General features: G+C 57.5%; 1 protein-coding gene across 1 annotated transcript; it reads left to right on the forward strand.

The window, feature by feature from the left end:
• The first annotated feature begins 82 nt into the window (after window positions 1-82).
• Window positions 83-27,948, forward strand: CDHR2 (cadherin related family member 2). Its single transcript, XM_054568003.1, has 31 exons — window positions 83-134; window positions 383-454; window positions 7,016-7,155; window positions 7,299-7,358; window positions 8,971-9,060; window positions 10,788-10,877; window positions 11,421-11,546; window positions 11,630-11,776; window positions 11,861-11,936; window positions 12,035-12,150; window positions 12,264-12,497; window positions 13,481-13,636; window positions 13,719-13,880; window positions 14,159-14,220; window positions 14,667-14,910; window positions 16,952-17,191; window positions 19,005-19,074; window positions 19,246-19,851; window positions 20,564-20,635; window positions 21,033-21,082; window positions 22,425-22,576; window positions 22,723-22,831; window positions 22,923-23,011; window positions 23,445-23,513; window positions 23,619-23,696; window positions 23,770-23,830; window positions 23,922-24,046; window positions 24,568-24,681; window positions 24,763-24,843; window positions 25,199-25,256; window positions 27,814-27,948. The coding sequence occupies exons 1-31, from the start codon at window positions 83-85 to the stop codon at window positions 27,946-27,948; spliced, it is 3,936 nt and encodes a 1,311-aa protein (XP_054423978.1).
• Window positions 27,949-27,980: the final 32 nt, after the last annotated feature.

Consider the following 27,980-nt stretch of genomic DNA (forward strand, 5'->3'; position numbering starts at 1 on the left):
GTCTGTCCCACGCCGGCGGGGCTCTGCCTGGGCACCAGCGCCCCTCCCCTGACGCCTCTTTTTCCAGGTCCCTGCAGACGTGATGGCACGGCTGTGGCTGTCCTGCCTACTGCTTCCAGCCCTTGTCCTGTCTGGTAGGTGCCTCCTTTCCCCCACCAGAGCAGCCCCAATCTGGGGACCCTAGGCAGAACCTTCAGAAGGCGGGGCTCCCTCATCAGCAAACACCCAGCTTCCCTGGCCAGCACCCCCGGCTGGCGGCCCCAGGGAGGAGTCCAGACCCAGGCGGGTGGCTGGATGGGACAGGCGCAGGCTTCCACGGGCCAGGTGAGGGTTCGGGCTTCACAGCGGTGTTCAGATAGCCCAGTGCTCTGTGTCTCTCCAGTGGCAGCCAATGTGGCCCCTAAGTTCCTGTCCAACATGACGAAAGTAACCCTGCCCGAGGACCTACCCGTGGGTGAGTAACCGTCCCTGAGCCCAGACTGTGCCAAGCCCTTACCCACGGCTCCAGGGCATGTCATGGGACAAAGGTGGTCTGAAAGGAGGTCGTTCAGGGGTTTGTTTTAGCCTCTCCGGCATTCGGGTCCCTTTAACCTCAGGCAGCATCCCGACGTCCAGGCTCCCCTGAGTGCGCCTCGCTCCCCCAGGTCCTCCTGTCTGTCTGGGGAGAAGGTGTCCCCTCGTCCCACCCTTCCTCTCACACACGCCTCTCACACTGGCTGATGCCCCTCCAGCCTGCTTTTTTCTTTTTTAAGCAAAAAGAGAGCGGAGGTAAGGCTCAGAGCCCCTCACCAGATCTCGCCAGAAGTTAACACCTTCACTTTGCTCTTCCGGCCTTGGTCAAGCTACCTTGTATCTGTGGCAAGGGAGACGTGTTTTCCATTGATGGGGGGATCTAATGCTTGTTTTAAAAATAAATTCATTTACATGAAGTAAGTTGATTAAAAGAGGGGCCATGAATAATAAGATGCAGATACCGTCAAGTTTGCAACAGGATTCAGGAGTGAATGATGTTTGGGAAACGTTTCAGATGAAGCCGTGGGGCTGGACGCCACATTCCCAGCCGATAGGAATGGGCAGGGGAAGCAGACATGGTAGATGCCTGTACTCCTGGGGATGGAGGGTCAGCTGTGCCTAGTGGACCCCCCAAAACAGAGGTGTTCGCAAGGTCAGGGTTTAGCGTTCTCCGCCGTAGTGGTGAGGAGCTGCAAGTCCAGGGCAGCGGGAGGCTCCCTTCCACCAGGGGTTCCCGCCGCCTGCCCCAGGGTGTGGCCCTCCTCCACGTGGTCCCAAGACGCACGGCAGCCAGTGGGGTTATGGGGGGCGGGGCAGGCGGGCTCCTGCCTCCCTCAGAGGACTGGTTGCAGGTTTTAGTTCTTGAGAACTACTGGCGTTAGATCCTCTGCCCGCCTGTCAACGGCCACACCTTAGTCACCTGCCACATCTAGTTGCAAATGAGCCTGAGGAAAGTGGACTTTGTTCGGGTTGGCCGCGTGCGCTGCTCGAAATCCAGGGCTCTATTAGTCTGTGAGAAAGGGGGTGTGGATATTGAGGGAATTTTTCAGTCAGCAGCGTCAGAATTGGGATCTCAGGCAGCCCAAGCTACCCAGTGAAACAAGAGACCGCATCAAAAAAGTCTCCGCAGAGTCCAGGCTGGGGTTACGGGGTTCAAGGGCCTGGGTGCGGGTCCGGGAGGAAGGGATGGGGGTGGGCGCTGCAGCCACGAGGCCCATGTCCGTTTGGGTGTGGGTGGCAGGACAGCAGAGTGTAGGAAGGGTTACAGGGGTGAAGGGTTAGCCAGGGCCGGGGGAGTCCCGTTTGTCACTCTCTGAGACAGCACAGGCTTCCCTGGAGGGCTGAGGCCAAACTGTTTGACATTGATGAATGTCCTTTGTAGAACAGAGAGGTAACAGATACGTGTTAATGGTATTTACACATGTTTTCATAGCTGTTTGGTCCTGTAAACACACACACACAACCCTTCAAAAAACATCGCAGACACACAGAGCCCAAACCCCTCACGCTCTGCTCTCCTCCGTTCCCCAGGGTAACCCTTTCACGCCTACATTAAACAGCTCAAGTCGCCATCGCAGCTTCAGAGGCTGCTCTTGGATGTGTTCTTTTTGGAGGCTGTGGCTTAACTACTTACTGTCCCTTCCGCCCCTCCCTGGCCAGCCCAGCCTGCACCGAAGGATTGGGGAGAAGGGAGGAGATTGTTGCTCTCGCTGGCCTGGCGGTCATCCAGAGAGAGTCTCCTCTAGGCCAGGTTCCCCGCCCCGGCCTGCCTCCTCCCCTCCCCCCCCTCCCCTCCCCTCCCTACCTGGCCCCAGGCTCCTCCCCAGCACCCAGCCCTCTGCAGCCTCCTGGAAGCTAATTGCTTTATTGTTCAGAGCAAGGTGCCTCCCTCCTCTGCCAGGCCCCATGAGGGTGTGTGGCTCTTTAAAAAGCGCAGGACACCTCTAAATGAAGAGCAACACTCTCCTTTCTGAGATGAAGTCCACAGCCCTCCTGCAATGGGAAGGCATTTCCAATCAGATTCCCTACTATCCAGACGTAGAATGTTCCTACGAAATCCTTCCTAAGCCGAAATGGCATTTAAGCAAAGAAGCCATTGTCATTAGTTTGCATGGAACATTTTTTGAGCATTCCCAGACCCAAAATTCAATGCAATGCACGCAGTGTCTGTATTTTATTATCACAATCAAAACGTTTAATTATGTCCAGTTTTATACAAGCACAATGCCCTTACAAGCTCTCTTAGGCTTTTCTGATACCTTAGGACACGTCTTGCTAACAGATGCACAGGAATAAACCGAGGTAGAGCGCAGACGCTCACAGACACAGTTCAAAGCCAGGGGCTGAGCCGAGATGCGAGGTGCAGACTGCGGTTGCAGGGAAGGAGCTCAGGGGGCGGGGCGCTCTCGCGGTCGTGCCGCTGCCTCCGTAACCAGGCGGCAGAGCAGATGCTGAACCCTATTTTAGCTTTTCACCTATTCTTTTTTTAATTTTCTTTTTAAGTATATTTTATTGATTATGCTATGACAGTTGTCCCATTTTTCCCTCCCCTTTATTTCCCTCTGCCCTGTACCCCTCTCCTACCAGCATTGCCTGCCCCCCTTAGTTCACGTCCATGGGTCGCATATGTAAGTTCTTTGGCTTCTTCATTTCCTATACTATTCTTAGCCTCCCCCTGTCTATTTTGTACCTACTATTTATGCTGCTTATTTCCTTTACCTTTTCCTCCATTCTCTCCTCCTCTACTTCCCAGTTGAAAACCCTCCATGTGATCTGTTGTAGTTGTTTGCTTAGTTTATTTTTGTTTTCTAGGTTCAGTTGTTGATAGTTGTGAGTTTGTTGTCATTTTACTGTTCATAGTTTTCATCTTCTTCTTTTTCTTAGATAAGTCCTTTTAACATTTCATATAATAAGGCCTTGGTGATGATGAATTCCTTTAGCTTTACTTTGTCTGGGAAGCACTTGGTCTGCCCTTCCACTCTACATGATAGCTTTGCTGGATAGAGCCGTCTTGGACGTAGGTCCTTGCCTTTCATGACTTTGAATATTTCTTTACAGTCCCTTCTTGTCTGTAAGGTTTCTTTTGAGAAAGCTGATAGTCTTATGGGAATTCCTTTGTAGGTAATTCTCTCCTTTTCTCTTGCTGCTTTTAAGATTCTTTCTTTATCTTTAATCTTGGGAAATGTAATAATGATGTGCCTGGGTGTGTGCCTCCTTGGGTCCAACTTCTTTGGGACTCTCTGAGCTTCCTGGATATCCTGGGAGTCTATTTCCTTTGCCAGACTGGGGAAGTTTTCTTTCATTATTTTACAAATAAGTTTTCAATTTCTTGCTCTTCCTCTTCTCCTTCTGGCACCCCTATGATTCAGATGTTGGAACGTTAAAGTCATCCTAGAGGTTCCTAAGATTCTTCTCATTTTTTTGAATTCTTTCTTCATTCAGTTCCGGTTGAATGTTTATTTCTTCCTCCTGTTCCAAATCGTTGATTTGAGTCCCGGTTTCCTTTCCTTCACTGTTGGTTCCCTGTATATTTTTCTTTATTTCACTTTGCACAGCCTTTACTTCTTCCTCTATTTTGTGTCTGTACTCAACCATTTCCATGAACATCCTGATTACCAGTGTTTTGAACTCTACATCTGATAGGTTGGTTATCTTGTTCTTAGTTCTTTTTCTGGAGTTTTGATCTGTTCTTTCATTTTGGCCATATTTCTCTGTCTTGGCACACCTGTTATGTTGTAAAAGGCTGAACCTTAGGTATTTGCCACGGCGGAGCAACTCACTTCTCTGTGCTATGGTGCTGTCTGTCGGGGGGGTCCGACAGGGAACAGTGCCACTTGCTCCGCTCTCGCCCCACTTTCTGTCACTTCCCCCACTACCCACAAGCAGATTGTGTCCTTTCGGGTGCTGATTTCTGGGTGGGTGAGTTTTGTATGTTCTAGGACCCTGTGGGTCTCTCCAACGGACTCTCCTGTGAGGCTGGGAGTTTCTCCCGCCGCCACAACCCCCATGGATTTTTACAGCCAGGGGTTTTGAGGCTTTAGTTTCCTGCACTGGAACCCTGGGTTTTGTGGTTTGTCTTGCTCCCCAGTTGTTCCTCCTGGTTTATCCACACACCAGGAATGTGGGACTGCCTGCTCCACTGCCTGCTCCACCGCCTTGCCACGTGTCCTCTCCGCCGCGGCTGCCTGTCTCTGCTCTTCCTACTGGTCTGGATGAATGTGTCTTCTTTAACTACTTGGTTGTCAGACTTCCATACAGTTTGATTTTCTGGCAGTTCTGGTTGTTTTTTGTTTTTAAATTTGTCATTGTCCTCCTTTTGGTTGTGTGAGGAAGCAAAATGTATCTACCTATGCCTCTGTCTTGTCTGGAAGTCACTTTCCACATATTTTCATAGAAGTGAAACCCTCCTATGATTTATTTTTGTTGGCCAGAACAGGCATTAATGTAGGTCTTTCGTAAAAGCGAAGTGGCATAGGGCAAACTTTGGACAAGTGGGCGATACCTGTATAACATGTGTACAGGAAAGCATATGGGCTCACACGTAACCACAACAGAATCAGGGCACAGGACGTTGCCAGCGGCCCCTGTCTTCTCCTCCACCCCTTCCTACCCAAGTCCCGTATTCCTGACACTAACACTGTGCCATACTTCAGTGTTGTCAGACAGACTTCAAAAAAAAATTGACTCTAGAAAGAGAGGAAGAGAGAGAGAGAGAGAGAGAGAGAGAGAGAGAGAGAGAGAGAGAAACATTGATTGATTGTCTCTTGTACAACCAGTCAGGAGTGGGGCCCAAACCTGCAACCCAGGGATGTGCCCTGACCAGGAATCGAACCAGAGACATTTTGCTTTGCAGGTTATGCTCCAACCAACTGAGCCTCACCCACCAGGGCATCAGGCAGACATTTTAAAAAATCTAGAATTATGGTGTTTTAAATCAAGTTGAGTTTAGTGATGAACACTTATAATTCTTAATATACAAAGACCTCTATGTATTTTATTTTTGTAGCTCTTACTGGTTTATTTGTTACACTTAATTTATTCAGGATGACTTTTTAAAAACCATTTTCCCCCTGATACATCGTTTTATACCCACGGACAAATGTATACAGACGAGGATTTTTCACCCACCCACCACAACCCTTATTTCCTTAGGTATAAGGGCCCTATCTGCTTGCATTTTGACATTTCTGAGTCAGAATATGCCTTGTAATTGAGACAGTCACTTAACATAGAGCCACCTTTCCCCACCAAAAGCAGAGATTAAATTGACAGTGTGTCTTACCTGCAAGAAATCATGCAGACAGCAACATCTTTTAAGCAGAACACAGGCTCGGTGGTCTTCCTGGAGGAGGAGGGCTCGATGGGGAGAGGCTGTGGCCAAGCTTTCCAAGCAGTTTCTGAAGGAGCTAAGACTGATCAAAGAAAAGCAGCGTGGAGCACGCTGCTCAGCCTGTCCCTGAGGTGCTGTAGCGAGCACGAGGAGGTGGGCTGGTTCTCTGGGACCCTCGGGCAGGGCCCCCTGGCTGCATGTGCCCGTTGTGGCATTTTTGCCTTCGTGGACCCCTTTTTCCAGAAAAATGTATTCAAATTATATTTTGTGATTGCACTGGTGTGAAGATAAATGTCACACAGGCTGGATTATAATCATTTCTTCTGATTTTCAAAGTAATTAAACGCTCTTGTGTGCCTCTAAAAGCGCCGTGGGCCCTGGGCACCACACCTCGGGGACCCGTGGGTGGGAGCTCTAGGGACATGCGTGTTGAGGAAAGGGAGACAGCCCTCGCCGTGGAGAGCTGTCCAACAGTGGAAGGGGGTGGCCCAGGAGAGGTCGGGTGCCATGAAGGAGGTGAGGCTTGGGGAGCAGGTGTGGGTTTGATGAATCTGTAAGACGTTCCGTTCAGGCTGGAGAGAAGGCGACCTTGGGGTTTTCTAGCCCCCGGCACTGCCACCCCTGCTCGGCCCCAGCGGGGAGTGGGGTGCTCTCTGGAGGGCCCGGGGAGGCCAGCAGCAGACGCTCCCTGAGCAGTGTCCCGGCAGCTTCTGGGCAAGCTCCCAGGAGGAGCGAAGACTCAGAGGGGCCCAGGCCCCTTCAGAGGGCCCTCAGCAGCCCCCGCCCCCAGGAGGCACCGGCTGCTGCAGCCAGACCCCCTAACCCCAGCCCCTTTGGCCTTCTCCCGAGGAATTCCAGGAGGGCCGGGCGCGGGGCCATGCCAGGGCAAGGCGTGGTCCCTGGGTGACCACCCACCCCATGAGCCCAGTGCCGATGGGGTCATTCCCCAGAGGAGAGCAGGGTGCTGTGACCAAAGGCTTCCGAGTGGGTGCTGAGTAGGAAGCCTTGGACCCGAGGCCCACAGCCACGGGCCGAGGCCCTGGGAGCCGGGCGGGCCCCGGTTTCTGGGCGCAGAGAAGTCAGGCCCCTCAGCCCAGCCTCCTGGGCAGCCCGGCCTGGCCAGTCGTGAGGGAGGCGGCTGTGGACCCTGGGCATTCCCTGTCCCGTCTCCAGGTGCCGAGGCCTTCTGGTTGGCAGCCGAGGACCCGGACAAGGACCCTCTGACCTATGGGATCAGAGGCCCCAACGCCTACTTCTTCGCTGTCACCGCAGCCACTGGGAAAGTGGATCTGAGCAGCCCGCTGGACTATGAGGTAAAGGGCAGTGGCCTGGCGAGGCCCGCGAGGGGGATGGGGAGACGTGGGGCCCTGGGAGCCAGCGCCCCAGGGTGCGGGCCCTGGCTGCGCACTCGCCCTGGTCAGCGCTCACTCCAGCCCCTTCTCACCTCCCCCTGCAGACGCTCTCCTGGATCCCAATTACCATCTCCGTGAGCGACGGTTACAACAACCCAGTGAGTGTCGGCGTGGGGGTGGCGGGGAGGGGGTCCAGGAGCCGGAGATCAGGGGACCTGGCCGCTCCTTACTCTGTTCCCTGCTCAAACAAGCAGAGAGAGCTCCAGTTAACAAACAACAACAACAACAACAAAGAATTAAATGTGTAGTTTTATTCAACATTATACTTGTGTAATTTTTGTTACACAATATTACCAAGATCTTAATATTTATTATTAATTTATTTTAATTATATATAGTTTATATTATAACTAGAGCTAATTATATTATTAATTAATATACATGTTAATTAAAAAAAACAAATGCCAAATACCTCCCTACCCAACTCCCCTGGGAGGACCACTTTCCACATCTTTGGCTGAATGTGCTGGTACCAATGCCCTCCTTTCTAAGGACCACTGTGCCTTGTGTCTGTGAAGCTTGGGGGTTTTGTCTTTATAACATATTCCCCAAACCCCATCCCTTTAAAAAAATCATTTCAATGACTTGGATACTTATGAATACGTTTTCTTTGTAAGCATCTCGACAACTACAGATAAAATTCAAGCCTCCTCAGACAACTCTCTCAGTCCCTGCCACCCCCCCACCAAAGTGTCCCCTGCCACTGTGCTATTTCCTGTCCCTCCTGAGCATTCACGCACACGCGCACACCCACACAGAAAAGTCATAGTGTTTTGTGCATTTTCTGAAAGTCACATGAGACCCTACAGTACATATTATCTTTTTAAAAAAGTTGTATTTATTGATTTGAGAGAGAGAGAGAGATTTGTTGTGTCACTGATTCATGCATTCATTGGTTGATTCTGGTATGTGTCCTCTCCAGGGATTGAACCCACAACCTTGGCGTATTGGGCCGATGCTCTAACCACCTGAGCTACCTGGCCAGGGTACATATATTGTCTTGAGTGGTCTTGTCCACTCAGCTCGTGGCCTTGGAGCTCATTCCGTGTCTGTGCTCGAGTCCCTGTGTCTTTACTGTCTCTAATCCAGTGTGGGGACTAGATGTGGTGCTGGCCTGTTCTGACGTTTAGATTGTCCACAGCTTTACATGATGGCAAACAAAGCTAAAATGAATATTCTTGTAATAGGACAGGAACATTTTAGATATTTAAAAGTGACCTAATGATGCCTTGGCTGGTGTGGCTCAGTGGATTGAGCACCGACCTGTGAACCCAAAGGTCACCAGTTCAATTCCCAGTCAGGCGCATTGCCTGGGTTGCAGGCCAGGCCCCCAGTTAGGGGCTCATAAGAGAACCAATCGATCTATCTTGCACACTGATGTCTCTCTCCCTTTCTTTCTCCCTTCCTTCTCTTCTCTCTAAAAATAAATAAAATCTTTTATAAAAAGTGACCTAATGATGTTACAATTTACGCTCAAATGGTTCTGTAAACATGGAAAGAGAGGGAGAGAAACCTGGATGAAGGATATGGCGAGTCTTTGTACTATTCTTGCCATTTTTCCGGCATCTGAAATTGTACCAAATGAAAGGCCACCCCGAACATCGCCTAACTGTCTACCTGAGAAGTTGTGTCCACATGCTCTCCGGCCCCAGTGCCCCTCACCTCGATTTCTCAGGAGCCCACATTTTCCGGGCTTACTGGGCTTCCTCCCCACAGGTGCAGAAGGAATTTCAGGTGATCCTAGAGGACAGAAATGACAACGCTCCTGTTTTCCAGAACACCAATTTCTTCGCCGACATCAACGAGGTAACATCTTCTTTCATGGGCATGTGGGGGAGAGACAGGGGTTGCAGAAGCTCTTCTGAGGGGGAAGGACCGGACACAGCCAGCGGGGGTCCGAGGGTGGAGAAAGCAGCTGCTAGAGGTGCGGCCATAGGCGCCAAGTCCAGGGGATGTCACTCCACGAACCATCGGTACGGCAACACTTGGCAGCAAAGCTGACTGCTTCGGAATTCTTTCCGTTATAAAAGGAATTGATTTTCTTATGTATCTGAAAAATTTAGGGGTGTATCTTGGTTCAGGCGTGGCTGGGTCCAGGTTATTCAAACCATGCCATCAAGGGGTTCTCTCCACCTCTCAGCTATGCTTCTCTTGTTGCCTCTGTCCTGGGGTAGGCGGGCAGTCCTCCCTTGTGGTGACGAAAGTGTCCCCAGCAGCTCCAGGCTTGCTTCCCACCAGCTTTGCAACTTCAACACAGACTGTCTCTTTCTCAGTGGGCCCAGCCAAAACCCCAGGGCTGGCTCCCATTGGCCCATTTTGAGTCACGTGGATATGGAATGCTCTGATTGGCTAGATCTTCATCATGGGCCTTCCCCTGTATAAGGGAAGGCAGCCTTACTTGAAATTCATGGGTGGGGAGAGGTTCCCCAGGGGTCCCTGAGCAGCAGACAATGCCACTCCTGAATCTTCATTGCCAAGTGGCCTTGGTGACGCATGAAGTTAGGTCTCCACACAACGCCAGACACCAGGCTCTGGTGGAGCCCCTCCCCTGTGCCAGGCACTGTCCTCGGCGCTGAGGACACCTGGTGAACAAGACGGACCTGGTTGCCCCCATTCAATAGCTCACATTCTAGTCTAGAGCAGGCGCTAATCAAGGAGACATTAAATAAGCAGCATTATTTCAGATGGTGTGAAGCTTCATGGAGCTCATAAAACAGGGCAAAGTTAGAGAAAGTGACTGGGGACAGGCTGCATCTCCGAATAACTGACCTCTGAGCAGACACCTACATGGCAAGAAGCAGCGGGCTCCGGGAGGCTCCGGGAGCCTCCAGACAAGGATGTTCCAGGCAGGGGAACAGCAGACGCAAAGGCTCTGAGCTGGGGTGGGCCAGGAAGCCGCTGTGGCTGGAAGGAGGAGGGTGAGGGGGCCGTGAGGTCAGAGAGGGGGACAGCCACGTCCCCGGGGGCGATGTGCGTCATGTTCTGAGAGGAGTGGGAGCCGCTGTGTTTGCAGCGCAAGGGTGATGTAGTCTGATTTGTGATGTGCAGGATCCCTTTGGCCTTGGCCACGATGTGTGGAAATAGTGAGGGTGTGGCCAGGGACTGCAGGGCCAGGTCCCAGGTGGCAAAGGCCCCCGGAAAAAACCTCACAGCTCTGCCTGGTGCTGCCAGGAACCGACAGCTGGAGGCTACAGAGAGCCCACAGGGATGGCTGGTCAATGGAGGGGCACCTCCTAGATTCTGGGATGAGCGCTGCAAATCAGAAGCCGGCTCGAGTGGCAGGGGGACTGCGTGGGGAAGAAGGGGGTGGGGGAGACGTTATTCCCTGCCCCCCCCCCCAGCTGCCTCCAGGGACCCAGGCCAGTTGGGAAGGGAAAGGGAGTATCTGTAGAATGCTGGGTTTCAGGCCTCGGAAATGCTGTCATTATCCCTGAGGGACAGTGGGGGACACTGAAGCTCAGGGTGGGGGTGTGATGCACTCAGGCACGAAGGAGATGGATTGGCGCTCATAGGTGACAAGTCCCTTTTTGCAGACCTTACCAGTCGGCTCCTTGGTATTCTCAGTGCACGCCACGGACAAAGACACGGGGTCTGCAGGCCTCGTGCGATACTTCATAGAGGAGGTGAGCGCCGTGTGGGCCCCACCACCCATCATGACCACCAGGGGGCAGCATCTCCCACGCAGCCGGCAGGGACCTGGAGGGCTGGCCCCCTGGGGACCTTCCTGGGCCCAGGGGCAGAAGGAGGATACCTGCTGTGGAACAGGACCTTTCTTCCCGCCCTCTTGCTCTGGGCACTGTCCGGGCCTTTACCAAGTCTGTGTCACACCACCTGGTAGAGGAATCAAGGCCCAGAGAGGTCCAGGGTCTTGTCCACGGTCACCCAGACCGCAGGGGTGCGACCCCAGTTCTGATGAAGACAGGTTTGCTAGCTGTAGCTGCCGCCTGTGGGAGGCCCACTACCTCCTGGGCACATACCTTAGCTCATTTGACCCTCCTTTCAACCCACTGAGGCAAATATCTGAGCCCACTTCCCAGAGGAAAACGAGGCTAAGAAACTGAGGCTCTGAGAGGTTAGTGCCCTGGTGAGGTTCGACTGCAGGTCCCTCAGAGCAGGTGCCGGGGGCAGGGCCGTCGGGAGCTCGGCCTGACTGTGCTCTGCCTCAGGTCATCCCGAGCACCGGGGACAGCAAGTACCTCTTCAAGATCCTGTCCAACGGCTCCATCATCCTCAATGGCAGCCTCAGCTACAACAACAAGAGTGCTTCCTACCAGCTGAAACTGAAAGCCTGTGTGAGTGGGGGTGGGGCGCAGGCGCAGCTGGGGGCTGGCTGGAGCCTGCGGCCCTCGCTCATGGCGGCCTCTCTTCCCTACAGGACTCGGGCGGCATCTACAACAACGTTTTCGTCACCCAGTGCTCCGCCCCTGTCTTCCTGTCTTTCTCTGTGGTCGACGAGCCGGACCTGGACCCCCAGTTTGTCAGGGAGTCCTACTCGGCCTCTGTGGCTGAGGACGCACCCCAGGTGTGCCGGCGCCCCAGGGTGGGGGTCTAGGAGGAGGGGAGAGATGGAGAGAAGGCCTGAGCCGCTGACCATGCCCCCTTGCAGGGAACCTCGGTGCTGAAGGTGGAGGCTGTGGATAGGGACAGAGGCGTCAATGACGCGGTGACCTACACTATCTCCAGTGAGAATGAGGGTGGCCCTGGCGGGGGATGGGGTCGTAGAAGGGGCGGGGGTCAGTCAGAGCCACTGCAAACAGCTGCTCCTGCTGCCTCTTGCCAGACTCCACGAGGCCCGGCTGGTTTGACATCGGGCCAGACGGGGTGATCAGTGTCAGCGGCGCCCTAGACCGGGAGCAGCTGCTGGAGGAGGGCGAGGAGGTGCAGGTGCAGGTCACGGTGAGTGAGGGGCCCATCGCCCTCTTCCCTCGCCCACTCTCTAACCTCTGACCTTTGACCTCAGCCCTCTCTGAGCCCTGGTTCCTGACCTCTGGCTTCTGCTCTGCTCTCAGGCCACCGAGGTGCACCCCAACATCTACGGGCAGGAAGCCAAGGTGAGCACATGGGTCACGCTGAGGGTGACAGACGTCAATGACCACAAACCTGAGTTTTTCAACTGCAGTCTCCCGGCCTGCACCTTCACCCCCCAAGAAGCCCAAGTCGACTTTGCCGGCTCTGTGGACGAGCACTCCTCCGCCCGCATCCCCATCGACGGCCTCACCATGGTGGTCCACGACCCAGACAAGGCAGGCGCGCCCCAGCGGCGGGCGGCAGGGCGGGGGCGGGCGGGAGGCGGCCGGGGCGGGAGGCCCCTCGGGGCGCGGTGGGGGCTGCGTGGAGGGCGACGGCAGTGCCAGTCGTGAGTGGTGGGGAAAATCAGGTTGTGGGGCGCTATCTGGAAATGTCGGGGGATGTTCGCTGGTGGGCGGTCTTGCGCTCGGGGTGGTGCCAGGTGGTGGTGCACAGGAAGGGGCTGAGTGGAGGCTGGTGCTGGATGCCGGTAATTTTGAGTGGAATGCAGCTTTCGGTGGTGGGGGGGGTCGGGGTGGGCGTGGGTGAGGCTGAGGGGTGTTGGGAGAGCACTGGCTATGGGAGCGCGTGGGCGGCGTTGAGCCCAGCGCGGCCTGAGAGGGTGTTAGGTTGCGGAGTGTTCCTTGGTGGAGGGTGACACTGAGCGGCGGGTGGCTTGGACAGCAGTGAATGACGACTCGCTATGGATGCTTTTGGTCGTATCGGTGATGTGGAGTTGGTACAAGAGGAGGAGCGGGGCGGAGGGTGACATTGGGTGCTGGTGGCCGGGTCTATGTGCTGAGTTGTGGCTGTCGTTTAGAGGAGTGGAGGGGCTGTGAGTGATAGGGAGATGCTGGGTGTTGGTGGTGCGGGTGCCGGGATGGGTGGTGGAGGCGGGTGAGCGGTGGCTGGAAAGGAAGGCTCCACGCGGTGCTTCATGGGAGGGAGGGCGCATCGGGGCTCTGCCCCCGCAGCCCAGACCTGCGACCCACGGCACCCGGCGGGTTCTTCTGACGAGCCCCCACGCGCAGGGACTGGTGCTCGGCCCCGTCTCCCAGGGCCTGGTGCCTCGGTTTTTTGAGAGCCCCTCTTGCGTGGGCCTCAGGGGGCAGGGTTTCCTAAGGCAGGGACCTGAGGGCCGGACCATGGGCAGAGGTGTGTGTGTGGGCGGGGGTGTTGCAGGGGTGGGGTCTCTTTACTACACAGCTCACCTCTACAGGGCAACAACGGCACCTTCCTGCTGTTCCTGAGGGGCCCCGACGCCGCAGCCTTCAGCGTCTCCCCCGAGAAGGCCTCGGGCTCTGTGGACGTGCAGGTGCTGGTGAGCACCCCGGCGCTGGTGGACTACGAGGAGAAGACGGTGATGCTGGTGCAGGTGCGCAGCGCCCCAGGGCCCCAGGGCGCGTGGGCTGTGGGGTGCTCTGGTCCCAAGGCTGCTGCCCCCTCCCTGTCCTCAGGTTGAGGCCATTGACTCCGTCAGTAGGAACTCCTCCGTCGCCTCGGTGACTATCCACCTTAGAGACATCAATGACCACAGGCCCACATTCCCTCACAGCCAGTACAACCTCACTGTCTTAGAGCACAGTGACAAAGGCACGGTGGTCACCAACAGCATCCAGGTGAGCGATGGGGACAGGGTTGGGCCAGGCTGGGGTGGCCGGGAAGGGCTGACTGCGGACTGTGGCCCTGTCCAAGCCTCTGTGTCGCCAGATGTCTCTGGGTTTCAGCAAGTGCGAATGTGTATGAGCGCGTATGGGGGCATCTAGTGTGGATCTGTGTCGGGGGGTCCCCGCTTTGTATCAGGAAGCAGACCATCCCGGTCCCCATCCACTGTGCAGTTGGCAGTGAGCGCCGTCACTGCGAACAGGGTGCTGCCATCTGTCCCTCTGCCTCACAGGCCTTTGACCCTGACACGGGCGAGAGGGGCCGCATCACCTACAGCCTGCTTCCCGGGCCTGGGTAAGGTCTCAGGGCGGCGGGGGTGCGGGCTGGCCAGATAAAATACAGGACTCTCGGTCATGCTGCAATTTCAGATAAACAGTGAATAATATTTTCTTTAGTATAAGTAGGTTGCAAATATTCGATGGGACATGGTACAATATTTTTCTTTTTTCTTAACGATTTTATTTATTTATTTATTTTTAGAGAGGGGGAAGGGAGGGAGAAAGAGAGGGAGAGAAACGTCAGTGTATGGTTGCCGCTCACGTGCCCCGTATTGGGGACCTGGCCCACAACCCAGGCATGTGCCCTGACTAGGAATCGAACCAGCGACCCTTTGGTGTGCAGGCTGGCAGCCAATCCATTGAGCGACACCAGCCAGGGCAATATCTTCCACTGTTTAGTTGAATTTCAAATTAAGTGGGCATCCTGTCTTTTTATTTGCTCCATCCGCGTACCCTGCACAGGACAGATATTTTTGCGGTGGATCCAGACTCAGGGACAGTGACGGTGAAAAACAAAGAGCTGCTGGACAGGGAGACGCAGGCCGTGTACTACCTCACGCTGCAGGCCACTGATGGCGGGAACCTGTCGTCCTCCACCACGCTGAAGATCGACCTGCTGGACATCAATGACAAGAGGCCAGTGGTCATCGGCTCCTACAACATCTTTGTCCAGGAGGAGGAGGGCAATGTCTCCGTGACCATCCAGGTACGAGCCAGCCTGGGCCTGGTGGGTGGGGCGGGGGAAGGGCACCGAACCTGGCTCTGTAGTCAGGCTGGCCCTGGGCTGGCATCTGGGCTTTGCTTTGTGGCCCTGAGAAAGTCACTCAGCATCTCTGGGCCTCTGTTCCTCTTTGGAGAATGAAGGCAATCATACTGCTTATTCCCAAGGTCTTTGGAGAACAATGAGATAATGGATGTAGAGCGCGTGGCACAAAACCTAGCACAGAGCAAGCCCCAAAAAAGGACTGAGGTAGCTTAGATTAAAAAGGAAGACAGCACTGACTGGTGTGGCTCAGTGGGTTGGGCGTCGTCCCACAAAGGAAAATGTCACCGGTTCGATTCCCGGTCAGGGCACAGGCCTGGGTTGTGGGCCTAATCCCCAGTTGGGGAGCGTGCAAGAGGCAGCCAATTGATGTTTCTCTCATACATCTATGTGTCTCTCCCTTTCTTTCTCCCTCCTTTCCCCTCTCTCTAAAAATAAATAAATAAAATCTTAAAAAGTAAGATAGAAGTATGGAAGAAAGAAAGAGAAAATAAGGATAGTATTGTTAAAGAGAGCAAAAATAGATCTAGAACCCAAAGTCATACAATTGTGAGGAGCTGGCTGAAAAATTCATTTCTGAGCTTCCTAATGGCCAAAGCAAGAAAGGAAATGAGATCAATGACTGGGTTCACCGAATCCATGAGATAAAGCCCATTACTGGTTCCAGAGAGACACCGGAGGGAAGCTTCGCCCCTGAGTCACCTTTCAGGTTCTTGTGAGAGGCAGGTAACCAGGTCACCCCATGGCCTTGGAGCCTTCCCATCTTTCTGGGGTGGTGTGGCTCCCAGGGCTTGCTCCCACCCCCTGACCTCTTGATGGGCCTATGAAGCGGATGCTGTCATGGTCCCCACCCTCAGAAGAAGAAGTCTGAGGCTCAAGGAGGTTAAGAGACTTTTCTGTTGTCGTACAGCCAGTAGCGGCAGTGCTGGGCCAGTAAGACATCCTTGCGTTGGGACCGGGGCCTCCCCCACCCGCTGCTGGCTCCTTGATGCTCCTCAGCCCGGCCTGCGAGCTCCCAGGGCCGTAGGTCAGATCCGCTGCCGTAGCTGCGGCACCCAGCATGAGCCCCGGTGAGGAAGCTGGCCTGTGTTCAGGGCGCTGGGGACGAGAAGATGGGGTCAGGCTTTGGGAAAAACCATCGCTGGCTACCTACGCAGGAAGCATTTAATAAACAAAATTCTAACAGAACTGAAATGGAAGAGCTGAAGGCAGGGGCTGGGAAGGGCGGACAGGGACCTAACTGGTTCCGAGTCAGGGTAGCCCAGCTTTGGATCCCAAACCACACTTGTTGAGCACCTGCCGTACCCCGGGACCTTTGCTGGACCCCAGGTGGTCTGAGATGAACCCACCATAATCCTGGCCCTGGACAGTAACCCAAGGGTGTCACTTGTGCCACGCTGGAGGTAACCCGGGGATCAGGGGGGCCCAGGGGAGACCCCAGCCTCGCCTGGAGTCAGGCAGAGAAGGCGCGAAGGGCGCACAGGGGGAGGGCACAGCATGAGCAGAGGCCCCGTGGCAGGCAAGAACCTGTCGTATTTTTTGACCACCTGAAGGCAGGCCAAGCTTGTGCGCAGTGCCAGGCACGGCAGGAGCACACACTCATCGTGGGAAAGTCAGAATCCTGCTGGACTTCACACTTCTATTGTTTAGACTCTGGATGTCTGTAATACATTGTCCCCTTGACCCCCGCCCCACAAGCATATCAGCTCCATGAGGCACCTGCCGTGATCCTGGCTCCGCTCCTCGTGCCGAGGGCAGGGCTGGCACATTGCGGGCACACAGCAAACGCCAGAGGGATGCGTGAACGACCGCCCCAGAGGCTCTCGGAAGCTCTCCATCTGCCCCTCTTAGATGGGAAACAGGTCGAGTGATTGCCCCACCCGCTGGCTTCAGGCCCAGTCGCTGCCCGGGTGGGCGGCGTGGCCGCAGCGGGGGTCTGGCCGCAGGGAGCACCTGGCGGCTGAGGCCCTGCCTCTCTGTCCAGGCTCAAGATGATGACCAGCCGGGCACCAACAACAGCCGCCTGTACTTCAGCCTGCTGCCCAGCCCCTACAGCCACAACTTCTCAGTGGACCCTGACACGGGGCTCCTCAGAAACCTGGGGCCCCTGGACCGAGAGGCCATCGACCCCGCCCTGGGCGGCCGAATTGTGCTGACGGTGCGTGTGGCTGACTGCGGTGTGCCTGTCCTCAGCACTGAGGTCAACGTCACCATCACGGTGGAGGTGAGTCCTGGCTCCAGCGGGGCAGGCGGTCAGGGTGGGCTCCGTGCTGGGAGCCCCACGCGGGCGGCCAGCTCCCACTCCCCCCCGGCTCGAGTTACACTTCTGCCCTTCGCAGTGTGGAGGGTGAGAGAGTTCTGGAGACAGGCCAGGGGGTGGGAATCAGCTCTCTGGGTGTGGCTGTAGGCGCTTGCTCGGCCTCTCTGTGCCCTAGAGTTCCGCGTCTGTAAAATGGGCATGAAAATAACATAACAAGAGTTAACAGACAGAGGGGTTTTGAAGAGCGCCTGACCCATAGAAGGCACTCAGGGACTATTAGATCTGATGATCACTCACAAATCTACCCGAGTCCCTTCTATTCCCCCCCGCCCCTGCCCACCATTCAAGGACAGAGAGAAGGGGTGAAAACCAGCATTTATAGTGACTGCTGCTCTCCCGGCCCTGCGAGGTAGCCATGGTTCTTACCATTTCGCTGATCAGGAGACCGAGGCACAGAAAAGTGGAGAATCTTGCTGGGGGCCTCCGAACGGAGTTTCGAACCCAGTCTGTCTGGGGCTAAGGATGCTCCCAGCCCACAGGTTGCCCTTCTCTACGAAAGTATTGTAACAAAGTGCACCTCCGCTGTGTCCGCGTTGTGGGTGGAGCCCGCCAGGGCTGTGTGATGCGCGGGGCAGCCCTGTGGCCCATTTGGTTGAGAGGGGCCGCATCCCTACAAGGATCAGAGTGACACCTCAGGGGAAAGGGAGAAACAGAAGCTGAGTTAGGACACAACCACTGTCCTTGGAATGGGAGGGAGCCCCAGAGAAAGAAGAAAGCAGCACTGTATTTCATGAGCGAGCCGGTCTTCCACAGCCATGAGCTCGTCCACAGCGTGGCCCTGTGAGCAGGACTACGGACTGAAAGCCCATTTTGCAGATGAAGACACTGAGGCCCAGGGAGGGCAAAGGGACACGTGAGGCAGAGGCGGAGCTAGACGTGACTCACAGCTGTGCTCGCGGCTGCGCGGCCAGTCAGGAAGGCCTGGAGAAGGCAGCTGTGTGTTGAGCCAGTCTCACCGTTTTGGGGAAATCACCATGAGAAAATATGTCCAGTTAAGGGGGAGAGCACTTTGTTTCTAAAGACATTCATTCTACCATTACTTTGAAAACGCTGACAGCGCAAGCAGGCGCCTGCGGGCTGCCTGGGGGAGGGCTGGGGAGGCCGAGGGCACCGGCACGCCCCAGCGCCCGGGGCAGAAGTGGCAGGCAGGCAGGCAGCGCAATGCTTCATGGGAGGTGGAGGGAGAAAGAGAGGAGAGGAAACAGTGGGGACCGAGAGCGAGACCAGGCCTCTGCCTTGGTGTGAGCCCGAGCACAGAGGACGTTGCCCAGTGTTGTGAGGTCGGCGGAGGACAGCGGGGGATGAGTGGAAGCTCAGGCCACAGGGAAACGCCGTGCAAACACAGTGGTATCGGTGCCGGTACAACAAATCCGAGGGATGGGGCCCCAGTTGGGCCAGACACACAGCCGGGGACTCGGAACCATCCTTCCAGATGGCGGGTCCTAGGACAGCTCAGAGCTGTGGTTTGAGAGGTGGGGCGCCCTGTATGTGTGTCGCGAACCTCGGGGGTCCGCCACAGGCCTCAGACCCCCAGGTGGAGACCTGGGCTCTTTTCCCTCTCAAAGGCTCTTCCTCATCGTGAAGTGGGCGGTGCTGTCTAAGACCATGGGGGCTGGGCCTCGGGCTGGGGGAAGTGTTGGTCTCTCAGGAGGCTCTGGGGAGGCTGAGCCCTGGGGGCTTCTGAGGTCCCCAGACTCACATCTGCCCTTGTCTGAAGGACATCAATGACAATCTGCCTGTCTTCAACCCGTCCAACTATATCTTCTCGGTGAAGGAGAGGGACTCAGGTAAGTCCTCTTTGGGCCAGGCTGGGCACGGGGCCTGGGGTCCAGCGTGGGCTGGGGTCCAGAGTGGTGAATGGCCCCTCCCAGTGTGGGTGGAAGTGCCTGTGGGAAGTGAGAGCAAGGGACGCCCGGGGGCCAGGCCAGTGGTCCTCCAGCTCCGGCCCTCGTCCACAGGCGTGCTGGTGGGCGTGGTGAGGGCCTTGGACGCAGACCAGACGGAGGCCAACAACCGCATCAGCTTCAGCCTGTCCGGGAGCGGCGCCAACAACTTCCTGCTCCAAGGCTTGGTGCTGGGGTCTGGGTGGGCTGAGGGCCGCCTCAAGCTGCCCTCTGACATCAGCCTGGACTACGAGACCCAGGCCTCCTTCAACCTGACAGTGATTGCCGAGAACCCGGACCCCCAGGGGGCCAGCGCCACAGCAGAAGTCTTTGTGCGTGTGGAGGACGTGAATGATGAGCCGCCCACCCTGAGCCCAGCCTCGCTCCGGGGCATCCGTGTGGCTGAGAATGGCTCGCAGCATGGCCTGGTGGCCACGGTGGTGGCCCATGATGTGGACACCAGTGCCCAGCTGGAGGTGCAGCTGGTGAATGTCATCTGCACCAAGGCCGGCGTCGACGCGGGTGGCCTGTGCCACGGCTGGTTCTCTGTGCTGGCCAACGGCTCTGTGCTTGTCAATCAGAGCGAGGCCATCGACTACGAGACCTGTGACCTGGTCACGCTGGTTGTGCGGGCCTGTGACCTCGCGACGGACCCCCGCTTCCAGGCCTACAGTGACAATGGTGAGGTCACCGGGCAGGGAGGGGCTGTGGGGAAGAACCCTGGGCTGGAACCTGCAGGGCCTGAGTTCAAATCCTGGCTCCAGCTCTCACCAGCTGTGCCGTTGGGAAAACTGTGACACCTTCCCAAGCCTCATTGTCCCCATCTGTCAGTGGAGTTGGGTAGTAGGCTGGCTCGCAGATCAAATGAGGTCATGCATGCAAAGCATTCAGCACAGTGCTCGGCACATAGCAAGCACTTCATTGATCCGAGCAGCAAATTAACCACACTAACAGTTAGCAGATACTGAGTCCTCGCTACAGCCAAGAACCATGCCAGTCCCCGGGGAAGCGTAGTCTCATTTCAGTCCCTGGCAGCCCAGGAGGTAGGCGACCCCTCTACAAGTCTGCAGAGGAGGAAGCAGGCACAGAGTGGGCAGCTCGAGAACCTGCTGGCACAGCAGCACGTGTCCACAGGAGGGTGTGGCTGGGAGAGACGGACCTGGCTGGGGCCCAGCCCTCGCCCGCCGCTCGGGCTCCCTGACCTTAGATAAGCTGCTCAGCCTCTCTGAGGTCTGGGGAGGGTACTCCCTGTTACAAAGGCCGCAGGGGGCTGGGTAGGCATCCCGGGTCAGGAGCAGGGGAGGGGACTGAGCACGGGAGGCGTGGGAGGGGGGCCGCTGGGAGCGTGGCTGCCTTTGCGCAGAGAGTGGAGCCAGCCGGCCTTGTTTCCTAGGAAGCCTCCCCATCACCATCGAGGACATAAATGACAACGCGCCGTACTTTCTGCCCGAGAATAAGACTTTCGGTAAGCAGCAACCCTCTCCCTCCTTACCGCCGGGACTACCTCTGGGCAACCCATGGACCCTCCCCGGACCCCAAGTGGGCCCTTAGAAAGGGAGGAAGGCCTCCGGTCCTGCCTCTCCCCTGAGGCCCCAACGGGGGGAGACTGCGTGCTCACCCCAGCTCTGCCCTGCCTCGCACCGGACCCCGGGCTAGGCCCTCCAGCGATGGGCCTCGGCTTCCCTACCTGTGCAAGGGGAGGTGGCTGCCCTGCTAACCAGTGGCTCAGGGACGGTTGTTGTGGAGTCTCTGGTGGCAGGGAGCTGGAGGGCAGGTTTGGGGGGTGAGCTAATCTCGTGGTCTGCGCTCGGCCGGGGGGCACTGGCCGCGACCCCACGGACCCCTCCTCTCCACCCTCGCAGTGATCATCCCAGAACTGGTGCTGCCCAACCAGCAGGTGGCCTCTGTGCAGGTGAGTCCTTGGCTGTGGGCTTTGTGGGTTGCCTTTGCCCAGGAGACATGGGGCTGAGACCCTCAGGCTTTTGAGCTGCATCCCCCTCCAAATGATTTACTACTGGAAAGGAAATGTATTGGCTTCACCATATTAAAAGAAAACCACACACACACACACACATACCAAAAAAACCAGAATGGAAATGAACACCTACCTAATTGATACAATTAAATTTCATTCATTGTTAAATTTAGAGTTCATAAAAATTTCATGGCCATAAAAACCACTTGCAGGCTAGATTTGCCTTGCTGCACCAGGATTCTTGAGTATTACAGAGAAATCCACTGAACATTAAACAGGTTCCTCGTAGTTAGATAATTTCCAAAGCAACATCATAAAAAGACTTTCAATTGTGGGTGTGTTTATCAGAGGGCGGTGGCCGAGCTGAGGGCTCGGGACCTCCCACACAGCTTGGGTCCCGCCCCCTCGGCTCTCCCGGGTCTCAACGACCCGCGGTGGAGCTCAGTTTCCCTCCTAGACCAGGAGGTGGCTGGTCCTGGCCGTGCCTCTAACCCAGAGGCGGTAGCATCTGGGGGCCACGCGCTGTGCTGTGGGAAGGGCGCGGGTGCAGGAGACGCCAGCCAGGCCTGCCTCCCTTAGAGCTGGCTCTGTGGTCGACAAGGGTCCCCCTGGGAGCCTCAGTTTCCTCCTGGAAAATGGGGATAGTAAGTCTCCCTCTCTAGGTTCTTTCAAGCCTTCAACAGTCAGTTTTCTAATCTTCAGCCAAATGCCTTCCCATGCCATGAGCATGGCCATGGCTTTGAAAGATTTTCTTTAAATCAAACCTTTTTTTGGAATGTAAACATCACCTTTGACCTCATCCTGAATAGTGACATCGGTAGAGTTGTAGTTCTGTGTGACAGTTATATTTTGTTTTTCTCTAAAAGGCACTAGGATGAATACAAATGTTTGCGCTCTTTCCCCCGGTGATTTCACGCTCCATCGGGGGGATCCATGCTCACTAAGCCCTGGAATGGAGGCTCCAAGGGGAGGAGCCTGGCGCACAGTAGACGTTCAGGAGATCTGAGTGTCCCTGTGCTTGTGCCTGTGGCAATGGGGTGGGGGGCAGGGCAGGATTTCCACATGAAAGAGACTGGGTGGGAACCTGTTGGGTTGGAGGGCGAAAGGCAGAAACTTGCCCAAACCTGGCTGGGTCTAAAGCGTTTGCTCAGCTGGCTGTGGGCTGTGGAAGGCTGATGGAGGCGTGCGGACCAGCGTCCCAGGCCGCCGCAGCCTCCGACTCCTGCTGGGGCGGGGGTGCCCAGCCCGGCCCACAGGTGTCATCTCCTCTTGCTCCCAGGCCAGAGACGAGGACTCAGGGAGGAACGGGGCCATCCTGTTCTCCATCCTCAAAGTGGATTTCGTCACGAAGGATGGGGCCACGACCCCTTTCCGGGGCTTCTTCCGGGTCTCCACCTCTTCAGAGGCTGATGTGTTCATTGGCAACATTGAGTAACTTCAGGCAGCCCCTGGATGGGGGTGGGGGAGCCCAAAGGGGACCTCAAGGCAGTGATCCCCACCCTCAGAAGTGTACCATGGGTTCCAGAGGACTCCAGCCTGGGCTCCAAGGCAGAGCTGTGCCCTCTTACCTTCTGTAGGCTGGTGACCAGCCTTGATTCCACTCTCCAAGGCACCTACCAAGTGACTGTCCGGGCCCAGGACAGACCGTCAGTGGGTCCTGCCCTGGAAGCCAACACCACCCTGAACGTGAGCACTGGGCCCCGCCTCCAGCCCCTGGTGCCCCCTGCCAGTTCCTGGGGCCCCAGGCCTCACCTCCCCCGACGCCCTCCGTCCACAGCTCTTCACGGTGGATCAGAGCTACCGCGTGAGGCTGCAGTTCTCCACGAGCAAGGAGGAAGTGGGCGCCAACACCAACGAGATTAAGGCGTAGGTCTGGGGGGTCCAGAGGGGCTGTGGGGAAGAGCCGGGCCGGGAGCCTGGTCCCCCGACGAGACCTGGACGGAAGGCCTGGCCCAGGCTCCCGCTGCATGGCACGCCTGCCTTTGACCCTGTACCCGCGCTTCCTTCCTGCACACCCCCAGAGGCCGCCGATTAACTGGGTGGGGAAGAACCTAGGCAGGGCTGCCCGCGCAGCGGCTAAGACTGTGCGTGGCACACGGGCACCCAGCTTGCTCAGCTGTCCACCCCGCCCCGGGGAAGGGGCTTCCTGGCCTACGTGCCCAGAGGTGCCGCCTGCTCCGCCAGGGGAGCTGTGAGTGGAAGAGCCCCGTTCTGATGCACACGGCTCTCCGTTCCGCTGGCCCCAGGCCTGGGTGAAGGCCGCTCCCCGAGGCCTCTGTGACACCTGCCTCCTTTGCAGGGCTCTCGGCCAGGCGACCAGGACAACCGTCTACATTGTGGACATCAAGGACATAGAATCCACGGCGCGGTGAGTGCCCGCAGGCCCAGTGGCTGGGGTGAGGAGGAGGAGCAGCAGGAGGGCCCACCGGCTGGCTCAGGGCTGCTCTGACCCTCCACCCCTGCCTTCTGCCAGGGCCCGGGGCCGCTCCTACCTCGATGCCTACTTCGTCTTCCCGAACGGGACAGCCCTGACGCTTGAGCAGCTGAATGTGTGAGTGGGCTGCCCCTGGGGTGGGCGGGAGGGTGCCCATGGGCCCCGGGCCTGAGCGGGGCTCTGTGTGCAGGGTGGTCCGGGAGGACCAGGACTCGCTGACACAGCTGCTGCAGCTGGGGCTGGTGGTGCTGGTGAGTGACAGCGGGGCGGGGCGGGGCGGGGCGGAGCGGGGCGGGGGTGGGGCGTGTCCGCCCGGGAGCCTCCCTCACACCCTTTCCACAGGGCTCGCAGGAGGAACAGAAATCGGACGAGCCAAAGCTGCTCCGCAGTGTCATCATAGGACTGGGAGTGGCTTTGGTGCTGGTCATCGTGATCATGACCACGGCCTTCGTGTGTGCCCGAAAGAGGTGCTGTTCCCACCGTCCTGTGTCTCTAGCCCCCCGACCCAGACATTGGAGGAGGGGGAGAAAGAGCTTGGGTTTAGGTGGCAAGAATAGCTGTATTCAACCCCCAGAGACCTGGTGTGACATTTTGGGTAGGCCACCTCCCCTCCCGGAGCCTCGGTTTCCTCATCTGCAAAATGGGCATGACCCTGGATCCCTCAAAGCCCTTGGGGAAGCAGCGTGCATCTCACACCCAGCAAGCTGTCTGGCATGTGCAATGCGTTGCATGAATGCTGTTTCTTTCCCCTTTTCTGACACACTTGCAGTGAGCAGCCACGTCTGGGTTTCATTCGAAGTCTTGCCACTGGTTAACTGTGTGGCCTTTGGCAAGTCCTTTTCCTTCTCTGGCTGTTACTTGAACTCTCTGCAAAATGGAGCCAATACTCTCACCTGCCAGGGTCGCTGTGGGGTCACACGCCCAGGCCTGCCCTGGCGCACAGTGGGTGTGCAGGGAAAGTGGTGACCACGCCCTTGGCTCCCCGCAGCTACCGCCGGAAGCTTCGGGCTATAAAGGCTGCCAAGGAGGCCCGGAAAACAGCAGCAGGGGTCATGCCCCTGGCCCCCGCCATCCCCGGGACTAACATGTACACCGCCGAGCGGTGAGTGGGGCTCGAAGGGTCGGTAAGAGGCCCCAACGGGCGGCTGAGGCCCGCGGCCGCTTGACTGGGCCTTCTCTCCAGGGCCAACCCCGTGCTGAACCTCTCCACCAAGGACCTGGGCTTTGAGTCCCAATCTTCCTCCAGTGACACGGACCATCTCAGGTGAGCGGTGCCCCTCACAGCCGTGCTGGTTGGTGGTGGCAGCGATGGTCCTGGTGGCGGTGGGGGTGGCGGCGGCGGCAGTAATGGTGATGGTGTGGTGGTCGTGATGGTGTGGTGCTGATGGTGACGATGGTGGCGATGGTGGTGCCAATAGAGGTGGAGCTGGAAATGGTGACGATGGTAGTGACGGGGTGGTGGCGGTGGTGATGGTGAGGATGGTGATGGTGGCGGTGGCGGTGGCGGCGGCGGCGGCGGCGATGGTGCGGTAGAGAAGGTAGTGGAGGCGGTGGGTCTTGGCCACAGACAGGGAGGACGGGGCCTGCCAACTATCTGACCTCCAGCGTCTCCCCCACAGCCTCAACTCCCTGGACGAAAACTCTGTGGATCTGGAAAAGAGCAAACAGGAAATCAAGGCAAGTGGGGGGATGAGTTGTTGCTGGGGTCCTGAGTTGGGGTCCCTCTCTGAAGGGGCGGGGTTCAGGGCAGAGCTGCAGGCCCTGCTGCTGACCTGGGCACGTGCTACTGCTCCAGGCCTTGGGGCACCTTATGGCTTTGGAATGGGGTCCAGTCCTTGCTCCTCTGTTATTCACTGTGACCCTGGGTGGGCGACTCCTCCCTCTCGTTCTGTTTTATCAGCTGTCAATGGGGTTGGAGCACCAGCCACACAGGGCTGTTGTGAGGATGCAATAGAGTGGGTACAAAAACCACCTGGCACAAAGCAAGCGCTAAAATATCCGGTGCCCTGCTGTTATATCCCTTATTGAAATGCTGGCAGGGTGGGAGCAAGAGCGCTGGAGGTGCCTATAACCTAGCAGAGGAGAGAAGGTAGGCTCAGATAAACAGCAGTGCCCTCCGCGGCCCATAGGTTCGTTGGTTCTGTTAGCTCAAGAATTCACACAGCCTGGGCGGCCGACGGGATGCCCGCCGGGAGCTCTTTGGACGCAGTGGGCAGCAGCCCAGGGACTCGGGTCCGATGGCTGAGGGGGGTCTGGAGTGAGCGTGCTGTTAAAACTCCCCAGGTTCTCAGGTGCAGACAGGATTGAGAAGCCTGAGAGGGGAGCCGTGGGTGGGGTGGGTGGTGGGTCCTCACCCTGGAAGGGGGGGCGCCGGGACCGGAAGGAACTACTATCTCAATCCTCCCACTTTGAAAACCGCCACTGGCGTAGCAGCTCCAAGGCCCCTGAGCCTCAGCAGCCTGCGGCTCGGTGCGTCTTAGGAGGGGGTTAGGGTCCGGCTGTCCACTGTGCCCTGCTCTCTGGGGCCCCACCCTTCCTTCGGCACTTAATTTCCCTTGCGGATGCCTTACTCAGAAGGATCCGGCCAACCAAAGCCCCTTGTGGGCCATAAAATACCAGAATGTTGCATAGGGACCTGGCTGTCACATGGAGGCCTCCAAACGGGTTCGCGGGATGGGTCATTGGTAGCTATCCAGGCCACCAGGCTGTGGCGGGCATCTCTGGGTGAATGGCCCATCTCTGGTTGACGACGGTTTGAGGCGAAATCTCCAGTGAACACGTTTTGGGGGAACCGAGGCAGAAGGGAGCAGCCTGGCCTGCCAGAGCTGACAGTCTCAGAGGCGGCTCCTGGTAAGGCCCCAGCGGACCCCCAGAGGGGCCCAGCAGTGGGGCTGGGGAGGCCTGAGAGCTCTGAAGGGTCTGGAGAGGGAGTGGCCAGGCCCCTGAGAGCCTCCCAGGCCAGGAGAGAGCCAAGACTGCGCCACCACAAGGGCAGGAGGTCCTTGTGTTTCTGGAAGCTGCCCGAGGCTCCACCCTCCCGCCTGTCGCGGTGGGCTGGCCGGGGAGGCCACCGCCGGCTCAGGAATGGGCTGCCCCTTTCGCTCCTCCCTTGGCTGAGTGGGGAACACAGTGGGGGGCATTTTTCCTTGGATCCCTGTTGCCCTGACTCATCCAAGCCATGAGAAACTGGAAGGGTCATGCCATCCTACCTTTTTAAGCACCCGAGGCTGGGGAGGGTGCTGACTTGCCCGAGGTCGGGGAGCTTGCAAGGCGAGGGTAGGCCAGGGCCGAGAGCTCCCGTCTCCCCAGCCAGGCCGCCTTTCCTGGGCTGCATGGTGCCAACAGCTCCGGGGGTGGATGGGGTGTGAGAGGCAAGGGCTCTAGGGAGCGCAAGGAGAATGTTCAGCTGGACTTGGGGCCCCTTACACGTTCCCCTCTTTGCCAGGGACTAGAACAGGCCCGGTCCGAAAAAGCCCTTGGAGTGTCCTAGGGAGGGGCTGGTGGTGGGGGCTCTGCCCTGTGGGGTCTCTGCTGTGGATTGGCTGAGCCTGCAGGCTGGCTGGTCCCCTGGAGGGGGCACTAGTGAGGTGTGTGTGACTGGCTGTGTGTGTGCAGCACAGCACGTGCGGAGGGGGGGAGAGGAGGCAGGGAGGCGCGTGAATGTGTGCCACAGTGAGCGGGGTGGGACCTGGGCGCGGCCTGTCCCTGGGAGGCTGGCAGAGAGGCTGCAGCGGACCAGAGGCAGCGCTGTGCTGCGCGCGAGCTTCAGAGCCAGCCAGACCTGCAACCCGACCCTGCTCTGCCCCCTCCCCAGCCGGGAGAGGCCGCCAGACTTCGTTTCTGCATCTGGCAAATGGGGCACACGAGTCCTCCCTCAGGGGATCTCTGTGGGTGCTTCAGGTAGTGGATGAGATGCACCCAGCATGGCACCCGCTGAGGTGCAGGTGGCAGGACCCAGGCTGGACTGGCATTACCCAGGACGTGGCAGAGCACCGGAGCGCCACTGTGTCCGTGGATGGGGCAAAGGCCGGAGTAGCCCCCGCCCCATGTCCAGTGCTTCCCTTGAGCCCATCTGTGCCTTCAGTGGCCATGGCCACCTCTGGGACACAGCCAGGGAACTGAGGCCCCCAGGGGAACAGGTGGGACTCCAGCCAAGGAGACAGCTGGCTGCAGGGCCTGGGGAGACCGCCCGCCTTGCCCCGGCCTCATGCCTCCCCTCTCTCCCCTGCAGAAGGAGCGGCAGCACAGTCCGGTGGAGCCAGAGGCAGAGGCCCTGAGCGTGGTGCTGTCTGGAAGGCCGCAGGGCACGGGTGGGCAGCAGAAGGAGCTGTCCTTCACCAACGCTGGCCTGGACACCACAGACCTGTGATGGGCCCCGCCGTTCCAGTCTGACAGACCCGG

This window comes from Pteronotus mesoamericanus, unplaced genomic scaffold (assembly GCF_021234165.1).
Source record: "Pteronotus mesoamericanus isolate MK-2021 breed Mesoamerican mustached bat unplaced genomic scaffold, CSHL_Meso_final contig_2, whole genome shotgun sequence".
Taxonomy (NCBI): domain Eukaryota; kingdom Metazoa; phylum Chordata; class Mammalia; order Chiroptera; family Mormoopidae; genus Pteronotus; species Pteronotus mesoamericanus.

Coding starts and splice junctions, on each gene's coding strand:
- CDHR2 (XM_054568003.1), top strand. CDS start 83: ATGGCACGGCTGTGGCTGTCCTGCCTACTGCTTCCAGCCCTTGTCCTG. Junction 23,697..23,769: donor ACGCTTGAGCAGCTGAATGT/GTGAGTGGGCTG, acceptor CTCTGTGTGCAG/GGTGGTCCGGGAGGACCAGG. Junction 24,047..24,567: donor TTCGTGTGTGCCCGAAAGAG/GTGCTGTTCCCA, acceptor GGCTCCCCGCAG/CTACCGCCGGAAGCTTCGGG.